Below are 20,144 nucleotides of genomic sequence, written 5' to 3' on the forward strand. Positions count from 1 at the left end.
TAATATTCTCATGCTATACTTATTATTATCATATCCTTATTCAGTAGGTATTAACATCCTCATTCTATAGACAAAGAAACTGTGCCTCAGAAAGTAACTTATCTGAAGTCACAGAGCCCAGACTGAAACCCAGAATGCCTGCCTCCAACGCCTTTTAACCTTTGAGCGATAGTCTTCCCTTAGGGATTTCATTCTAGAAACCTTCAGAAGGCGCCTGCCTGCCTTTTTGCACAACCTCCCTGAGTAAAATGAAACATCATTTCCCCCATGGATTTTGAGTGCCAGGCATTCTCTTCCGTGAGAATCCCCAGAATGCCTTTGAAGTTGTTAGTTGAATTTGAGGTGGAAACAGACAGAAAATGTATTTTCAGACGCAGCTTGCATTTTGAATTCAAAGAACGTGTGAAGGTTAGGAACTCCTTTGATATTATTTGTGTGAGTTGGGGACAACACAGTATATAAGCGAAGAATGATGTTCAGCAAACCCCCAACCTACTCTGGACCTTAAAGTCTCACCTATTTCACAAATGTGGGAAAAGGAGGATATGGGGTCTCATCCCCACGTTCCCGTCAGGTACCCCAGCTTCAGGTTACATTCTGCCAAGTCCTCAGTTACCCAAGGAATTTAAATTAGAGTGTGAGAGGTGAGAATGTGAAAACCTTTTAGGAAACTTTCCAAAATTAACAAGAAAGAACAGCCCACACATAGTGAGGACAGTGGAGCACTGACTTTCCAGTTTGGGTTATTTAGAGGCAGAGCCAAGAAGTCTTGGTACTTCCTTCCCCTCACACGTTCACATCACAGCCGCCAGGACAGTTCAGATTAAACGGAGACTCATCTCAAAGGGTTGAGGTAATTACTTGAGGACTAGAACAGATGTGCATTTCTCACCTACATTTTTCTGACTTGAATTTAAGAGTTTTTATAACAGTGCAGGAATGAACCCTTCCTTCATAGAACCTGAACGCAAGACTAAAAAAGCAGTAGCGGATTCTAAATACCCTCCCTGTTCATTGCTTCCTCTTCCTGAGTTGCTTTAGCCATCCGGTAACATTTTATTTGCAGCCTTGAGCAGTTACTACCTGTTACTGTGTCCTCTCCAAGAAAGATAGGTTGAAGTCCTAACCCCAGTACCTCAGAAATGTGACCTTATTGGAAAGGAAGGGCTTAGCAGAAGATATAATCCGTTTAAAATGAGACCACCGGGGTGGGTCCTAATCCAGTCTGACCGGTGTCCTTATAAAAAGGGGAAATTGGCCCAGGCACAGACACGCACAAAGGCAAGACGACATGAAGAGACCCTGGGAGAAGGCCATGTACAGGCAGAGTGTTGGAATAATGCATCTACATCCAAGAAACGCCAAAGGTTGCTGGCAAACTGCCAAAAGCTACCCTGTTTCCCCAAAAGTAAGACCTACCCGGACAATCAGCTCTAATGCGTCTTTTGGAGCAAAAATTAATATAAGACCTGGTCTTATTTTACTATAAGACCAGGTATAATATAATATAATATAATATAATATAATATAATATAATATAATAACACCAGGTCATATTTTAATATAAGACTCGGCCTTATGTAATATATAACATAATATATATTACATAATATATGTCTTATATGATCTAATATAAGACACCGGGGTCTTATATTAATTTTTGCTCCAAAAGATGCATTAGAGCTAATGGTCCGGCTAGGTCTTATTTTCAGGGAAACATGGGAGGAAGAAGCAAGGAAGTTTCCCTTCAGGTTTCAGAGGGAACATGACCCTGCTGACACCTTGATTTCAGACTTCTAGCCTCCAGAACTGGGACAATAAATTTCTGTTATCTGAAGCCATCCAATTTGTTAGTGCAGCTATAGCAAACTAATACAATGACCTGTACCTAGCGCTTATAAAATATACATTTAGGTGAAATAAGATTGAGAATTTCAGTTCATCTGTCAAAAGCAGTGTGACATATTTTCCAAAGCTGGCTGCAACATCATTTCCTGCCCTGCATGTTTGTCTAGACCCTGGAAATTCCTCCATTAAGGGATGTATTCCAGATCCCCTCCTCTTGAATCTGGAGGGGCCTGTGACTCACTTTTGATGCTGTGTGACTTCTGAGGCAGCTTCCACCCTGCTTGCTGGAACACTGGCGCTGGAGCCCTGAACTGCCATGTAAAATGGTCTACGTGTCGAGTCTGCCATGCTTCCTGAATTGTTCCATTGGCCCCCAATTCACCAACCACACCTACTTGCTCTGTGACACCAAATGGGGAAACCCAGCCCAACACTGCAGAATCATAATGTTTGCCTTGAAATGGCTCATCACGTATAGTTAGCTTGTAGCCAAGAATCTCCTGCAGTTTAGGTGATAACCAGACTTAGTCCAGAATCAAGACCTGTTATGTCTTATACAATTCCTAGCAAGAGTCAGGGACCCTGAATAGTGTTTTAATTTAGAAATTGGAATCCTGTGATAATTTCTCTTATGTCACTCTGAAGGCCCATTTTGTGTTTTTAAAGCTATATATGTTCTAATTACATTCTGTTACAGCTAGCTTTCAGAGGAGGCCGTGGTGGGAGTGAAAGGCATGGGAAGGAAGGGAACCTTGATGTTTTCCAGCTCTCTTGGTGCAAACAGCCAGTGCTTATTAGCATTCATTTCACACAATTTCCATGATAATGCTGTAATTTAAAACACTGACTAAAAGAACTAATAAAAGAGGTTAGACTTGCTTTCTAAATTTACTGCACAGGTTACTCATCTTTCTCTCTCTCCATCAATCTTCCTTCGCTTAAACAAAATGTAAAATTTGGAACAAAGAATGAAAGTGCCAAGGTTTGACTGATCTTGTTGACATTATTCTGCTTTTCGGCCACAACACTGTAAGCACTCGAGTTGTGATTCTAAGCATGTATGTGAAAGTGTCTATGAGAAAAAAAATCTTCAGGTCACTTTCTACCTTCTGAGATTTGGGGGCTGAATCAAATGATACTTATGCTCCCAAACGTTGGCTGAAATTACTTACTTTTAGTTACTTTGATTAATGGCTAAAGGTCATTATAAGTAAAGGTTCATGGCTAAAGCATCTGCCTTCCTGTGTTGGTGTGAAGGAGGATGAGTATGTATGTAGGGCCTTCAGGGCAGCAGGAAACCAGTGATGGGTTCAGGCCCAGTGACATAGGGGCTCTCCTAACCCCGCTAATGTCTAGCTGAATGATTTGGCTCCATGGGCAAGTGACAGTGTGGACCTCATTGTGAACAGCATGAGATTTGAACAGGACCTGTGAACAGGTTAGATGGAGAAAACTAGAGATGACCTGTGTCTGCTTTCTCTCAGTCTGCCAGGCACTGCCACTTTGCAGGCTGGTCCCTCACGGGGGCTCCCTGGTGGTTCCTTGTTCTCATTTCTGTGGTCAGGTAGCACTGTTGGCATTGAGTTGCTCAGCACAAGAAGACTGAGTAGGGCATGAGGTAACCAGGCCCAGAGAAAGGCAAACCTGATTTCTGTTGCCTGGGCATCATAAACAGACCCAGTTCAAGATGGTGAATGTTCCGGTCTTCTATTGCTGTGTAACAAACTACCCCCAATTTTAGTGGGGTGCAGGGCAGGTTCCCTGGGAAGCAGACTCTAATACGGAGAACAGCATGTGGGATGTTCACATCAAGACTTGGAAAGGAGGAGAAGGAGCAGAAGTGGGCAGAAGGAGAAGTCGTGCTGCTTTGCAGCTCAGCACCAATGCCAGCTGGCCCAACACACAGTTCTGGAGCCAGAATGGCCCCTGAGAGTGGCCTTAGCTTGGGCTGAGGTGACCTGTCCTTTATATCAAGGGTGGGCAAACTGTAGGATGTGGGCCAAATCCAGGTTGCCACCTGTTTTTATAAATAAAGTTTTATTGGAACATAGCCATACCCATTCAATTATATATTGTCTAAGGCTGCTTCCACTTTGTTTGGGGAGAGCTGAGTAGTTGTGACAGAAGCTGTATGGCCCACAAAGCCTGAAATATTTCATATCTAGCCATTTAAGTTTGTTGTTCCCACACCGAGCAGCTATTGGGTGTGGGTTTCCTGGAAAGGACATGAGTTTGGGCAGCAGTTCTGCAGCAGAGGCAAGCCCTAGAGGGCTGAGGGCGGAGGGCTGTGCCGACTCCACCTCAGCAGTGGGGACAGCAGGTCCTTCCTCCCAGGAGAACGTGGTCAGTGCTCACGGTGTCCACCACATCAGCTCCAAATGGCCATTCTATTTTGCACACGATTTTCGGTCACAATTCTGGAAGGACTCAGGTGGACAGTCTGACCTCTGCAGCCTTGGCCGGGCTAGAGGGTCCACTTACAAGATCCCTTCCTTGCTCAATGCTTCTCAGCCTCTTCCCCTCTGTACACAACATCTCATCTTCAGGGACTCCTCTGCACCGCGTGATGGTTTGGGGATCATCGCACGTCTTACATGAGGGCTTCAAAAGCCCCAGGCCCATGAAGACCCACTGCAGCTGGCACAGTGTCACTCTGACATGTCTTAATGGTCCAAGTAGTCACAGGGCCTGTCTGGATTCAAGGGGGTAGAGCCACAAATGTAAGATCGCAGCACAGAAGAGCATGTGGAATGAGATGTTGTTACGCCAGTTCTGGACAATACAGAATCCTCAGTGCGTCAAGTAGCTGGCTCGCCGGGTCACAGAGCTGTTTGTGCAAATCACTTCCCAACGCATGTGGGTGGCTTGAAATGACCATGGTGGGAATATGACCCCTCAGGAATAGTTTTGCCCCACCCACTCCAACCCCAGCACATCACTGCTGCTAAGGGGGGACTTCTGGTTTGAAGCCAAATGTAAAGAAAGCAGTATTTGTTGAACGCCAAGGGACTCTACGCATCCTGGAAGCTCAGAACAACTCTATGGGGTGCAATTGTCTCTTATTTACAGAGGAAGCATCCCAGGTGTGATGAGGTTGGGTAACTGCGCAGGATTTGAACCAGGGTCTCCTCACCCTCTGCCATCCTGCCACACAGAGCCTGGGGCCCTCAGGAGAATGAAATAGGCCACTCTTAATTGGCGTGAAGGAAGCTTAGGTTGAAGGAAGCTTAGGTTGACTTGAGGGAGGGAAAGAAGAGGAGCAAAGACCTAGCCTGGGGCAGTGATGGGGTTCCTAAAAAGGACTTGGGCCTCCACACAACCCCAACCTGTTTGGGTGCCATAAAATTCACCCTCCCCCCGCCCTGTAGCGCAGCCAAACCCCAGCGGTTTCTCTTTGTCAGGCACCCCGCAGTCTGTGAGTGAGGGAGTGGGGAAGCCTCTGGAGGAGGGCAGAGAGAGGAGAGGCTGGGGCTGGCACCACAGGAGAAGCCCACCGCCATTTGAGGAGTGCCGCCGTTAGGCCACACCAGTGGATTTGAGTGGGGAGAAGTGAGAAGCAGGGCAGGATGGGGACTTTCATGTGGGAGGCTGCCCGGGCGGAGGTGGCATGGCATTGTCCGCCACTGGAAAGGTGGTTCCTTTCTTTACAATAGCATCTGTCCCATTTACTTGGCCGCAGCCTATGCCAGACCTGCCTGCCATTTGCTTTATGTACATATATCACCGTTAATCCTCAAAACCCTGAAACTAATAGGTCGATTATTCCTGTTTGATGAGAAATTGAGGCTCAGAGAGAAGGAATTATCTCCCGGCTGCAGAATTAAGATTTGAGCCGGATGTGCCGACTGTGGGCCACTCCTCCTGTGCAGCCCATGATGCTGCAGTCGTCCTAAGTGATGGCTGCCAACGCCAGAGAGCAAAGAAGCAAACAGGTGATGGGAGCATCTTTCTCAGCATTGGTCGGTTGACAATTTCCCATTTTCCTCCTTTTTGTTCCCCGCAGCTAAAGGATTCCCTCTCCCTGTAGGTTTTAAGAGGAATAAGAAGACAGAAAAATGAGAAGCAGAGGGTTTCACGCAGTGGAGGGAGAGCCCGTGTGGAGCCTATGTGCTGTGGAGAGGAGAGAGCAGCCAGGCTGGGAGGGTGCAGGCAGGAAGGCCACTATCGGGGTGTGTCACCAAGTACCTCTGCCCCGCAGCGGGGCTCCTGGCCTTCCCGCTGGCTCAGGCTCTGTGGCACATTGCAGATCTGCTCGACCCTTCTGCTTGGGTCCCAGGGTTGGAGGAGTCACCTCGCACTTTGAATAAACATCCTGAAGTTAAATATCACAGGAGGGTTTTGCCACAGGAGCATTGTAACTAATTAAGACTTTGAAAAAGGGACCTCAGTTTTTAGTGTGCAAAGAATCACCTGGGATGCTTGTTAAAAATGCTGCGTTTCTTGATTCCCCACTCTTAGAAAGTCACAGGCAGCAGTTTGGAAGTGAAGCCTGGGCCAAGCTAAGAAACTACCTTGGAGGGTGAAGGGTTGCAATCTGAAACTTTAAGAAAATAGCTTTTCTGTCATTATTGTTAAATCTCAGGAGCACCGATTTTCTTATTCTGGATGTAGATGTGGTAGGTATAATGTTTATGGAGCTGTATTGCTCCATAAGAAAGATAATGAACACAGCAGTTATATGCATAATTGCAGTTAATTATTATGTTGGAAATGTATGGTTAAATGATAAACATTAACTTATAAAAACTCTTATTAAAAGTTCCCTGTTATTTGCCATTAATCACTACCGTGCATTTTTTTTGGGGGGGTTGTTCATTTATCCACTTCATAAAAAAAGTTTTGAGCTCTTGCTGTGTGGCTGGCACTGTGTTAGGAGGTGGGTGACAGCTGGGGGCCAACAGCTAGGGGCTGACCTCTGCCATTCAGGAACCTACAGTCTGGCCAGGGAGATCGATTACATAAATCCCCCAACAACCACGTGTATTTCCATTTTGTGTAAGTTTATTCTTATTAGTTAAGGTATTTGCTAAATGCATTATTACTGAAGGTGATTTTTATAAATATATAGGGATTTGCGTATAAATGAATACAAAAGAAAAAAATTCTTGTCAGGCTATATGTCATGCTTTTGGGTTTAAAAAATTGATTAACATAGAGATTATGAACTTTCCAGATACTCTCTGATTGAGCCAGGAAGATATATTCTATAAATTCCGTACAACGTTAGCTTGTAGTTTTGCTTCTTAGTCAGTGAGTTAAGACTTCACCTCTATACATGTTTAATTAAAACATTTTAAGGATACATTGATTTTTTTTTCCCATCGTGTGTCTGCTCCCTTCCCTCATTTGTGAACATAGCAAGGAAAGTGGTACCCAAGTGCTTTCAAGCACAAATATATTTGAATTCACATTTTCCATCCAGTAATGAGAAGCACTGAGAATTCTGATTCCATGCTTGTGGGTTTCAGCATGTCCTTATACCATTCTCTTGCCTGAAATTTGAGTGCGCCGATAGCCTATGAAAGAACAAATCAGTATGAAACAGGATTGTCATCAATAACCTCTGCTTCTTGGTTTTCAGCGTTGCAGGCGGCGAGCTGTTTGACTTCTTAGCTGAAAAGGAATCTTTGACTGAAGAGGAAGCAACTGAATTTCTCAAACAAATTCTTAACGGTGTTTACTACCTGCACTCCCTTCAGATTGCCCACTTTGATCTTAAGGTACGTTGCTCAGTGTTAGCCAGATAAATGCTTATGGAAACCATAGCTTCAGTTGTTTGCAAAGAAAAATTGAGGCATTTGAAAGAGACATATGTATTTTTCCTGTATGGGTTTAACAAAGGGAGTTATCAATATATATCAGCAGGTATATAATGCATGCCTTCTGCGGGGATTCCTAACCTTTTTTGGGATGGAGGTTTAAGATAAACGATTACATTCGAGAATCCCTGGGGAAGAATAAAGGGGTCTTATCAGCCAAGTCTTTAAGCAAGGGAGCTGCTACTGGTAGTGGTACATCTTCAGCCTGGATGGCCTCTAGCTGCCCAGGTTTCCATCCCTCTGTGGCCTCAGGGCATGCAAGATAGAAGGTGCCTTGATCTCTACTCTCCCTCTTGAGCAAAGGCTTATCTGTCAGCAACAATCAATCAAGCCAAACTCTGAGACTAGCTAAGTGGGGTCATGCCTGGCTGGCGGCAAGGCATTATGGGAGCTAAAAAGGTATGTCAGAGAAGTTATGGTCTCTTTGGGAAGGGAAGACACCCATGAGCAACAGGAAGTTAAGATTCAAGATATAATCCAAAAGGCAGTGAAAAGATTGTCACAAAGCAGCCTGTGATCGATTGTCAAGTGAACAATTCAGGTCATTGCAGCTAGAATAAGACTTCAGAAGAGGTAGGAGTTTCTCCATACTTACTATAGCAGAGCTGTTAAGACCCCATCCAGCTCCCCCCAACACTAAAAATTACATGCCCCAAAGACTGCTGCTGCAAGCAACTGCAGCTTTCTGCCTGACATCTGGTTTCTGGAAATGCCAAAGAATAAATGCCCAGAGAAGCAGCACTTAGTAATGGAGGACGAGAGATGGTGGATAAACACCCTAATTCCCTCCTGCTTTAGTTGGAAAACTCTGAGTATTTCTCTTTCTCCCCCAAGTTTCCCAAAGGGATTATGCTCTAGTCACTCCACCTGGATGAGACACTTGTATCAGCTTCCTTCCTTCCGTTTCCTGTCTACCAAGTGTTCCCTGGTGTCCCCTCCACATAAGCCACTTGCACCCAAATCCTTGTCAGGGGTCTGTTCCCTGTAGAACCTAAACCAAGACATTTATTTTTCCTGGTTGTTCTCTTGCAAGTACCCTTTTCTGCCTATCTTCCGGTTGTTTTTTAGGGAGGAGGAAGAACTATTCTGCCACCTGTCCTCAACATAACATATCATAGCTGCTGTGTTTTTTTTTTATTGTGGTGAAATAAACATAACATAAAATTTACCATTCTAACCATTTTTAAGTATGCAGTTCAGTGGCACTAAGTATATTCACATGGTTGTGAAACCATCACCACCATCCCTTTCTAGAACTTACTGATCTTTCCACATTAAAACTACATGTCTGTTAAGCACGAACTCCCTTATCCCTCCCCACGTCGACCCCCACCCCCAGCGACTGGCAACCACCATCCTACTTACTGTCTATGAATTTGCCCATTCTAGGTACTTCGTGTAAGTGGAATCATACAATATTTGCCCTGTTTTGTGTGGCTTATTTTACCTAGCATAATGTCTTCAAGGTTCACCCATGTGGTAGCATGTGTCGGAATTTGCTTCCGTCCTAAGGCTGACTAATATCCCATTGTATGTATATACTACATTTTGTTTATTCATTCCTCTACTGATGGGCATTGGGCTGTTCCACCTTTTGGTTATTATGAAGAACATTATTATGAACATTGCTGCATTATTTCTCTCTTTTTTTAAGCCCGAAAACATAATGCTTTTGGATAGAAATGTCCCCAAACCTCGGATCAAGATCATTGACTTTGGGTTGGCCCATAAAATTGACTTTAGAAATGAATTCAAAAACATATTTGGGACGCCAGAGTTTGTTGGTAAGTTTCTTTGCTCCTGTGGTCATTTATTTCTAGTAAATATTATGCTGGTAAAATATCCCCTGCTGTGGCATCTTTTCCCTGGTATATGTTTCTGGTTTATACATAAAGATAGTATCTGTTGGTTTGCTTCCTTCCAAAACTAAATGTGCATTTATTTCTTCCTCTTAGCTCCTGAAATCGTCAACTATGAACCTCTTGGTCTGGAGGCAGATATGTGGTAAGCAGCGTGCCGTTTATGTTGTCATCTTTCCGATTTATTTTTTTATTCTGACATTTGTTTTATTTCTATTTTGTGTCTAGGAGTATCGGGGTAATAACCTATATTCTGTAAGTACCAAAATCCACAACTCATATTCTTTCCCTCTTTCTTTGAGACCATATGTTTTACTAACCATTCTGTGTGTCATGTTGATCTCTTCAGCTTTTCATGTAAACATATTCATTTCACACCCCCAGAACACGTTTAGTTTATACTAATTAAACATTTTCTTCTAATTAAAAATGAGTCATCAGAAACTCCAACATAATCACTGGGAGAAAGCGTGTCTGTCCATCACTGAGAAAATAGGAAAGGGTTGTTTTTTTTAACTACTAGACTCTATTCCAAATTAACTTTTTAAATGCATCCTTTGCATTAAGCTGAAGCTTTTATGCATGACAACTAAATGCCCTATAAAATACAATTGAATTCTACAGTGATTGCCCAAACACCAGATTGTAGTCTTTTTCCTCACTCCCGCTATGAGATATGATGGGAACAAAATGACAACACAAAAGGTAATTGTTCATGTTCTGTGTTTCACTTTATTAACAGGCTAAGTGGGGCCTCCCCGTTTCTCGGAGACACTAAGCAAGAAACGTTAGCAAATGTATCTGCTGTCAACTACGAATTTGAGGAAGAATACTTCAGTAATACCAGTGCCCTAGCCAAAGATTTCATAAGAAGACTGCTTGTCAAGGATCCAAAGTGAGTGTCCATTATTTCTGAACAGTGCTCAGCTGTGGCCTCAGCTAGACGAGGGTTATCACCTGTCCTGTGCACATGGCCATGTTTATGAGACCCTGGTTGCTTGCACCTGGCAAAGGGAAGCATGCCATGTGGAACACCTCAGAAAATGCAGGCAGGGTCCTTTGTACCTGCTCACCCAGTCCTGCAGGCACAGGGAAATAATCACATAAAAGCTGACATTGTTTTCGGCACTCTTCCATGAAGCAGGCCTCAAACTGCATTTTCTAGAGCATCTGCTTGGTAGCCCCTGCCAGCATGGAAACAACCTCAGTGTTTCTTCTATTGTCACAACAATTTTTTTTTCTTTCCCCTTTCCCCACAAAGGAAGAGAATGACAATTCAAGATAGTTTACAGCATCCCTGGATCAAGGTAAGTTGCATATTGGTTTGAGTGTTACAAGGCATCCTGGAATTCATTTGTTCTAGGGTATTACCAATTACTGTGGCTTCTAACCACAGGTCACGTCTTGAGTATTGTGTTTGCTATTGGTACCATATTAAGACAACTGACAGATAAGAATATGCTAATGATAATGAAGGTGGAGAGGAGGAAGCTGTCATAATGCAGAATTGTAAACAGGGAGCTGAATGTCAAGTCTGCTCAACAGTCGATTTGGTTTGACCTGTGGGATGTTGGCCCAAATAATATATTTTTCTAATTTTGTGAATTAATTTCCAGCATTTAAATATCATATCAAATCTGGATTTCTAACTTCCCTTGAAAAATGTGAACATCTACCAATACTGAGCCCTTATTCCACGAAGCCACCAGAAACTTGGCAGAGCTGCCTTTCTGCCAGGGCCTGTGGCCACCCCCTGGCCCATTACACCTTTGCATTACCTGCCTGAGACCTGTTGGCATTTGGGTGAAAGAACTGAAGTTGCTCCAGCTAGAACAGAAAGGACCATGGATGGGAGAATATGGCACTTATTAGAATAAAATGTATTAGAATAGAATTATGGAAGTAATAAGCAAATTGCAGTGCAATAACTTGCATTACAGAGGTAGGTTTGGAGCAGCTGGAGAACTCTTTGCCTATATAAGCTCCTGGCAGTTGCCTGGGCTCCCCTAGAAGGCAATGCTGTCTCCTTCTCTCAGAGGTATTGCTACATGACTTCCTGGGGGAAAAAATGCAGTAGTAGGCACTCTCTCTCTACCCTGCTGTCAGACAGGCTGAATTTGCTGACCTCTGAGGTCCCTCCCAGTTCTAAATTACTTGGAGACTCTTGGATTGCAATAGCACAAAAGAAGTAGACAATCCTTCCCCCAAGTTCAAATGCCTCATAACATGATCTCACCAGGAATCTTGCTATTCCCAAACTCTCTTATGGAGTAATTCAGCTTGACCCAAACTCAACTTTTCCCCAAGATCCAGTTTTTATTGATTGTATCAAACCCTTACTGATAGTATCGAACCCTTAGCTACAAGAGTTAGCCTCTGCTGACTAGATTCCTAGATTATCTCAACTTGTTTGGTTATTCTAGCAAGGTGAATGTGGAAGCAAGCATCTCAACTAGTGAGAGGTTTCAAAAAGTTGTCGTGTAATACATTTCTGTAATTTCAGAGCTCTAAATTTTATTCTTGGACTTTCATTTTAGCCTAAAGATACCCAGCAAGCACTTAGTAGAAAAGCATCAGCAGTAAACATGGAAAAATTCAAGAAGTTTGCAGCCCGGAAAAAATGGAAAGTAAGATTATTTGATACGGAGGGATTAACTAATTCTATTTCCTGTCCATTTCCAACAACTGTATGAGTTTTGATAGTCACATTATCTACCATTACCAGCTTGCCTGGGACCAAGGACGCAGGGGAAGATCCTTGCAAACCATGCTTCTCTGAGGGGGCACATACAAGGGATTTGCTGCAGTAAGATCCCATTCCTCAAAGAGCAGAGAACAAAATACTGAGAGAGAAGGGATGTAGGGCATCCATTTCTGTAGTTTAATAATGAAATACAGAAGGAGACTCTTTCTATTCTGTTTTCTTAATTTATAAGACTTTTAGAATTATTCTTTAAGAAAATATGATCGAACCTTCTTGTGGGGTTGCCTGCTCCCGAAGAATACATTCTGGCAGCAGAGAATGCCATCTCAGAGATTGTCATTTGCACTAATTTGAATGTTGTTACATAAGCTCTCTCTGTTCCCCTCCCCCTGCCTTTACTTATCCTTTTTTTTTTTTTTTTTAAAGCAATCCGTTCGCTTGATATCACTGTGCCAAAGATTATCGAGGTCGTTCTTGTCCAGAAGTAACATGAGTGTTGCCAGAAGCGATGATACTCTGGTAAGCAAACCTGTTTACCTTGGTGAGGTTCTTTCTTAGCACTGTGGGTTTAAAATGTCTAGGTTGTTTGAGTTGTTCAACAACCTGAAGTCATGTAAATATTAGGCCTGTTCTTCCTCCTCTCGATTTAGGGAGTTGGGGTGGCTGATTTGATGTACTCTGTTGCTTCTCCTTCCTTTTTCTCTGTGTTTTTATTGGGGCTATACCTGCTCCCACCCCACTACCTCTAACACTATCACCCTACCAACCCTCTGTTCTCACACACATAGTTTGATAAAAGAGAGGCTGGCCAGTAGAAGAGGGAAGAACTCATTCTAATTTCATGAACTAAAATGAGCCCTCTATTGTCACTGACCCTGGAGACTCTTGGATTGTAACAGTACAAAAGAGGCAGACAATCCTCCCCTCAGACATACACACACGCGCGCACGAGCGCGCGCACACACACACACACACACACACACACACCAGAAAATGCATTGGGGCTTGCTCGTGTAGTTCGTGGTAGACCAGAAGGCTAAGCCCACCTGTTTGTTGACATTGCATTGATTGCCCAAGGCCCTTGAGACCAAGTCCATATTTTTTTTTCCCTTAATCCAAACTGAAACCTAATCACAGATTAACTCTTCAGATATGACTTGGATACATCTGAATTCAACAAGACTTTCCTCTGACAGTCAGACAACAGGGCTTTGTTAACCCTGGAGGTAAAGGGGACTCCAGGAAAGGCAGAAAGGGTGATTCTGTGGGAACCAGGCTACTCCTGTAACTGAATAGTCAGTGTTTCCTGAGTGGAATCCGGGGACTCCAAGGGCGGGATCACACATGAGCAGATACCAGCTCTTTTATTCCCCTGAAGCTAGTAGTTTCCCTGAGGCTCCAGGTCTAGCCTTGTAGAGTAAAAAGAGATAGGAAATGTTAAAAAGAAAAAAGAAGTGGGAGAGAAGCAAGTTAGAAGAAGGGAGAGGAAAACGAGAAAGACTGGATTTGGGAATTGTGGGAGGGTGGCAGTGGAACCACAGAAAAACTAAATCTAAGTAAGATGATGAGGCCAATTATATATTACAAATTAAAATTATACTGAATAATCAGTTGGGAGAAATTATATTTTTTGCAATCAAAAGCTTAAGGTAGGAGAGGGACCCAGGGCTATGTAGAAACTCCAGGTAGAAAGACACCCTCCCAGACCTCAGGTTCTCTCATCATCTCAATATCCTGCTAATCATGAGGATATGTTGTAACAGTCTCTCTGCTGTCTTCTTCAAGGATGAGGAAGACTCCTTTGTGATGAAAGCCATCATCCATGCCATCAACGATGACAATGTCCCAGGCCTGCAGCACCTCCTGGGCTCATTGTCCAACTATGATGTTAACCAACCCAACAAGGTCTGAGACTGTTCTATCAGGGGCAGTGAAGGGGGGTGGTCATGGTGATTGTGCATCTCCAAGTCCCAGATGGAAAGGCACTGTCTGCTTGTTCATTCTCCCTTCCATTTGCAAATTCCATACTGTGGAAAAACTCACTTCTGTTTAGAGAGTGAAGTGACTTAGAAATTAAGTCTTTTTGCATTCAGGGCCTTTCTTCGTGCAAGGCCATGCCACGTGCACCGATTACATCTCTAACTGTGAAGTTTTAAATCTACTCATCCTGCCAATGAAAGTGTCACCTTTGACTGTAAAATCCAAAGGAGGAAGGGTGCTGTGTTCTGATGGTCTTTCATTCCTGTTATGCAGCAATAGTTATGTGCCTGTTGAGCCATAGGGAGGTGTGTGGGACAGCAGTGATAGTTTGGGCTTTTTCTTTCCTACCAAACCTGAAAAATAATGTTTTGTGTTTTGTTTTGTTCTTCTTGCCTATTCCAGCATGGGACACCTCCGTTACTTATTGCCGCTGGCTGTGGAAATATTCAAATGCTACAATTGCTCATTAAAAGAGGCTCAAGAATCGATGTCCAGGATAAGGTTATAATTATGTTTTATTGCAAATAAATTAATCTTTTAGGTATTTCCAAATGTCTCTAATCATAGAGGTAACAGAGAAAAACAAAGTGTATGCTTTACTTCATTTCTTAGTTTCCTATAAAGGAAGATGAACTGCTTAAATAGCCTGGTCCAATTTAACAGACATTAGAAGAAAAGAGTCAGACACTGATTTTTCTCTGGGCTCCATTGCTGAACATCAGCCTTGTTTTGTACTTTTTTGTACTACCCCAGATTTTACTCCTCACTGATCACATTTACTCAGCAGTGTTACTATACGATGTCACATTTGGAAAAGATTCCATTGTCTAATTAATCTCAGCAGAAGTGTATTTGCCTGCTTATTTTATTAGGGCTACAAAGTAAAGATGATATGTTTTGAGGTGTATGTCACATTGAAATTGTAGGCACAATTGATTAACAGTTAATAGTCATTACTGGATCTGTCATCAGCTTCTGTAGACTTTCAACAGAGCTGTAAAAGGACTAGATCTGGCCCTTGACAATATGGGGAATTCTAACCAGAGGTTGACATTAAGGTTTTAAGAAAAGAAAAACAACTTTTATTTTGAAATAATTCTAGATTTCCCAAAAAAAAGATCTGCAAAGATATTACACAGAGCTTCCTTATCCCTTTCGCCCAGCTTCCTATAATGTTAATGTCTTACATAACCTTGGTCCCTTTGTCAAAAGTAAAAAATGAAATGGGGGTGTTATTCCTCACGGAAGATACTCCTTTGGAGTTTGCCATCACATAGGAAGGGAAATGGAATGAGCCTGAGTGACACATGCATTCGGATCTATCGGCTCTCTGGAAATGTGACTCCATGTTGATTTTTGTACAGGGTGGATCTAATGCCATCTACTGGGCTTCTCGGCATGGCCACGTAGATACCTTAAAATTTCTCCATGAGAACAAATGCCCTTTGGATGTTAAAGACAAGGTAAGGCCCCTTCTCTTCTTAGGGATGGGGAAGCAGAAGGCTGCATTTGAGCATCGACATGCCACATGCATCATGACCCAAAGAATAAGGATTCAGGACCAGAATCTTCCTGTGGAGAATTTAATCTAGAAATTTGGTTTTTTGCTGGTGGTTTGGTCTAATATTAAAATCTGCTTTTAGCTGAAATCTGTCAGGTAATTGCCATAATATGCAAGCAGTGAATTACCTTGCATGAATAACATGAAAACTCAAAGTTCTAATAGAAAGACAACCAGAAAGAGACCCGAGTCCCGGTCCTCTCACTGACTCACCATATGCCTATCTCTTTACCATTCTCTTCATCTTTGAATGCTGACCTTACCATAACTGGCACTAGAAGGATTCATGAGACAATGCACGTAAAACTAAAGCTGTTTTGCACAAAGATTTTATAAAAATTATTGATTTAACAGGATGCCTTCCTTTCACATATACATGTTTCATTCAGTCCACACAACAATCCTGTGTGTTACTTGGCAGGCCTGGAACGTGCATCTAGGATTCCCACCTTCTCGTCCATTGTGGGTTCTACTATGCAGCCCTCCTCTGCTTCTAACACTTGGGGACTAATCTGTCATGTTCGGTCAGGGCTGCCACATACAATTGTATGGATTGTGCACTGACCAATCTAGGAATGACATTCATACCCAAGGCACATATTTATCATGGCAGTTCTGTCAGGTGGCAATAAAGTATCTTGTGTATCAATCAGTTTATTCTGACAATTTTTTGGCAGATATAAGTAAAATACCTTCAGGAAGTTGTACCTGTTACTAATTCACTGAAAGTTATTGCATGAGCTATTAATAATTAGTGATGTCTTTTTTAAAATCTCTGAGAATATAAGAAATAAGTTTCCAGACATAGACAATGAGATCGAAACATGTTAATAAATAAAACTATACATTTAACTATCTGCTGTGTGATGAACTTAAAAAAGGAGTTTTGTGTTTTAAAAAAATCACATAGCTTGAAGCATCAGTACAGTAGATAAAGAAGTTTGAGAACAGCCATCACAGACAAGGGAAAGCATTGTCACCGAGGGGTTTTATGACAGACAAGATGAGCTAGGTGTGTGGACTTAACACAAGCTACATGGGGAACACCTCACTCCTGGGTCCCTGGCCCAGTCACCAAAGGGTCGTCTGGCCCAAAGGGATGGACACCCCCAGAGGGGAGGACGTGGAGCCAGGCACGTGTGGAATGGGCCTGCAGTCCTGTGCGTTGTAGTCCCCACGTCCTGTTCCCAGGGGTGCTCTGAATCTTCGGCTCTTTCTTTTGCAGTCTGGAGAGACAGCCCTTCATGTGGCAGCTCGCTATGGCCACGCTGATGTGGTTCAGTTACTGTGCAACTTCGGCTCCAACCCCAATTTCCAGGACAAGGTGGGTCATGGTAGCTGATGTCCTTAACTTCCTTCTGCTCTCTGCGTGGATGTGCAGGCAGACAATGATACGGCGTAGTCCTTGGAGTTTATCCAAGTTTCTGTTTAGATTCCAGAGGGCAGGGACTCAGACTCTAACATCCATTCATTTAATCCTCTGGACGGCCCTATGAGGTGGGTTTCTATTACTATCGTTCTCATTTTACAGAGAAAGAAACTAAGGCAGAGAGAGGGTCAGCAACTTGCCCAAGCTCACACAACTCATAAGTGGTGGAGTGGGGCTTTGGGGTTTGAAACCACTCAGTCTGGTTCCAGACTCCATGTCAGTAACCGCGACACTATAATGGCCTCTCATAGACAGACACATGTGTCAATGATGTTGGCCATAAATATATAGGTCTTCGCTGGCTCCCCCGTGGTCCTCCAGCCCTTAGAACCAGCCAGCGCTTTCCCTGACTTATTAGAGCCTGGTTATCTCGGTCACTTCTTTGCCACAGCTATAATACCTTTATGTGACTCATCTTTATGTTATGTGCATGACAAAAATCTTGAGGCACCGAGGTTATTAGAATTCTTGTTCAGAAATGTGCTTTCCTACTGTTAGATGAAGTAAACGAAGGCACTTTTACAAGAAAGATGCTATAAATCCACCCACGCTGGAGCTGTTGTTCAGAACAGCTGAGCTGTTCTTTCGTTCCAGTGGGCTCCCAAAAGTCACTTGTCACTCATATGCTGAGAATGCCACATTCGTCCATCACACCAGTGTTGAGGAAAGAAAACTAAAGGAGGAGAGGTGTCAGACCCGTATCCACCATTTTGGATTAATGTTTCGCTCTGATCGCTACGAGCTCCTTCTCCCTGCTCCCTGGACTTTGCTGCCGACCTCAGTGGGGACTCTCACCGTGCCTGTCCTTTCTTTTGTTTTATCGCGCTCTCCTCCTCTCTGTGCCCGTCTCCTTGGCCAGGAAGAAGAAACCCCCCTGCACTGCGCTGCCTGGCACGGCTATTACTCTGTGGCCAAAGCCCTTTGTGAGGCCGGCTGCAACGTGAACATTAAGAACCGCGAAGGAGAGACGCCCCTCCTAACAGCTTCCGCCAGGGGCTACCACGACATAGTGGAGTGTGTGGCTGAACACGGAGCCGATCTGAATGCCTCCGACAAGGTGCTTTGTGGGTGAATCCATCACACTCACTGAGAAGTGATCTGGGGGGATTAGAGGGGCCAAAAGACGTCCTCAATTAGTTTACCTAAAATAACAAACTTGAATGCAGCAAATTGTAATTATCCGTTCTCTTCTCTGTTCCAAAGATTCCATGAACTGTTCTAGGTTCTATTTAATGCTTAATATTCATTTGTGGCATGTAACAAAATGTATGAAGGGGTCAGATGACTCAGGTCTCTTATTTTTAGCTTTGGAACAAGTACAGGGATGATCGCTGAGACCAGGACAACCTTCATTTAGGGTTAAAATCAACAACACCCTAACGATTTGTAGATAAACAAAGAAATAGGTGGTTTATTTACTTCCATCACCTGCTCTTTTGTAAAACAACAATAAACCACTCTTATTTGTCTGACAGTCTTAATTCTAGACCAGGTGTTCCTTTTTTAATGAAGCAAATTCAGCATAATCTGTTTTTATTATGAACTTGTACTTAAAATGAGGCTAGATTTAAAATATAGTTAGATTTGGGACACTGTACTTAATTTAGTAATAGCTATTTGAAGTATTTGCTTAGTATAGAGAAGTGGTTCTCAACTGGGGCGACCTTTTCCCCATCGGACATTTGGTAATGGCTAGAGACATTTTTTGGCTGTCAAACCAGCGGTGGACGTTACTACTGGTACGTAGGTAATAGATAAAGACCAGTGGTACTGCTTAAATCCATTTAGGGCAGACCCAAAATGTTAATATGCTGAGGTTGAGAAATCCTAGAAGAGATAAGTTATAGAAATGTTTTCAAACTTTCTACCCTGCTCCTGAAATTCAACACATCTGCTCACCAGGGATTCTACAATAGGTGGAAAGAATTCCCAGGCCGGTCTGCAGCCCACTGCAGAGGTTAAACATGTTATATTTGCTTCTCATATGTATGACAGCCCTCAAGCAAATCACTTCACATCACTTTCTCAGTTCCTCCTGGAATAGGCTTTCTACTTAGGAAGTTAGTAAAGACTGCTCAGCAAATGTTTTTAAAAGTGTTTTCCAACTACTTGATAAAATAAGCATTGGAGTACCAAAGTTACTTAAGTCCTATACATTCAGAGACAAAAAGAAGTGTCAAGTCTTTCTATCTGGTTGTACTGGCCAAGCTTAGATTAATCAAGCTGATGGTCAGCGTGGTCTGGGATTATTCAGAGTGGAATGTATGAAGAAGTTCACTCCCCACGAGTAAATTCATGGTTTTGAATCCTCCTTCAGGCTTTGCAGTAGCAATCACATTGCCAGTTAAACCTGGCCCCATAACAGCTAGAAACGTAAGCCCAGGCCCACGGGCCTAAGTGAAAGTGCTCATGGCCCCTGATGTCTGTTGCAGGATGGACACATCGCTCTTCATCTTGCTGTAAGACGATGTCAGATGGAGGTTATCCAGACGCTCATCAGCCAGGGATGTTTCATCGATTTCCAAGACAGGCACGGCAACACCCCCCTCCATGTGGCCTGCAAAGATGGCAATGTGCCAATTGTGGTGGCCCTCTGTGAAGCCAACTGCAATTTGGATATCTCAAACAAGGTAAAGATGGGGGGAAAGATCCCTGAGGGTCCAACGGTGTCTGTCCGTCAACCTGTTTCTAGATTTGGGCCAAATTTCTCTTTGCATCTCCTCATTGTTCAAAGTCAGTATAACTCAAATGGACCTGCTCTTTTTTTACAGTTCTCTCCACTTTATGTGATATTTTACATATAACTTTTGAATAATTTTGTAGAGTAACAGAAAATGATTATAATAATATGTACTTTCTAACTAAACTGGTTTACTACTTATGGGTATTGAGAGAGGGAGAGAGAGACAGAGAGACGGAGAAAGAGAGACCGTCCTTCTGTAGA

At 43.1% G+C, this 20,144-nt stretch overlaps 1 protein-coding gene across 3 annotated transcripts in view; it reads left to right on the plus strand.

Annotated features, from left to right (window-relative positions):
* Nucleotides 1–20,144, plus strand: part of DAPK1 (death associated protein kinase 1) — a 168,481-nt gene that overhangs the window by 106,148 nt on the left and 42,189 nt on the right. For all 3 annotated transcript variants that reach the window (XM_033123048.1, XM_033123047.1, XM_033123046.1), the window contains exons 4-17: nt 7,430–7,568; nt 9,322–9,451; nt 9,623–9,671; nt 9,755–9,781; nt 10,269–10,421; nt 10,788–10,833; nt 12,064–12,153; nt 12,657–12,749; nt 14,016–14,135; nt 14,613–14,711; nt 15,575–15,673; nt 16,997–17,095; nt 18,060–18,257; nt 19,633–19,830. In XM_033123048.1, coding sequence (XP_032978939.1) covers nt 7,430–7,568; nt 9,322–9,451; nt 9,623–9,671; nt 9,755–9,781; nt 10,269–10,421; nt 10,788–10,833; nt 12,064–12,153; nt 12,657–12,749; nt 14,016–14,135; nt 14,613–14,711; nt 15,575–15,673; nt 16,997–17,095; nt 18,060–18,257; nt 19,633–19,830 — 1,540 coding nt within the window. The remainder of the gene's footprint in view (nt 1–7,429; nt 7,569–9,321; nt 9,452–9,622; nt 9,672–9,754; nt 9,782–10,268; nt 10,422–10,787; nt 10,834–12,063; nt 12,154–12,656; nt 12,750–14,015; nt 14,136–14,612; nt 14,712–15,574; nt 15,674–16,996; nt 17,096–18,059; nt 18,258–19,632; nt 19,831–20,144) is intronic.

This window comes from Rhinolophus ferrumequinum, chromosome 12 (genome assembly GCF_004115265.2).
Source record: "Rhinolophus ferrumequinum isolate MPI-CBG mRhiFer1 chromosome 12, mRhiFer1_v1.p, whole genome shotgun sequence".
Taxonomy (NCBI): domain Eukaryota; kingdom Metazoa; phylum Chordata; class Mammalia; order Chiroptera; family Rhinolophidae; genus Rhinolophus; species Rhinolophus ferrumequinum.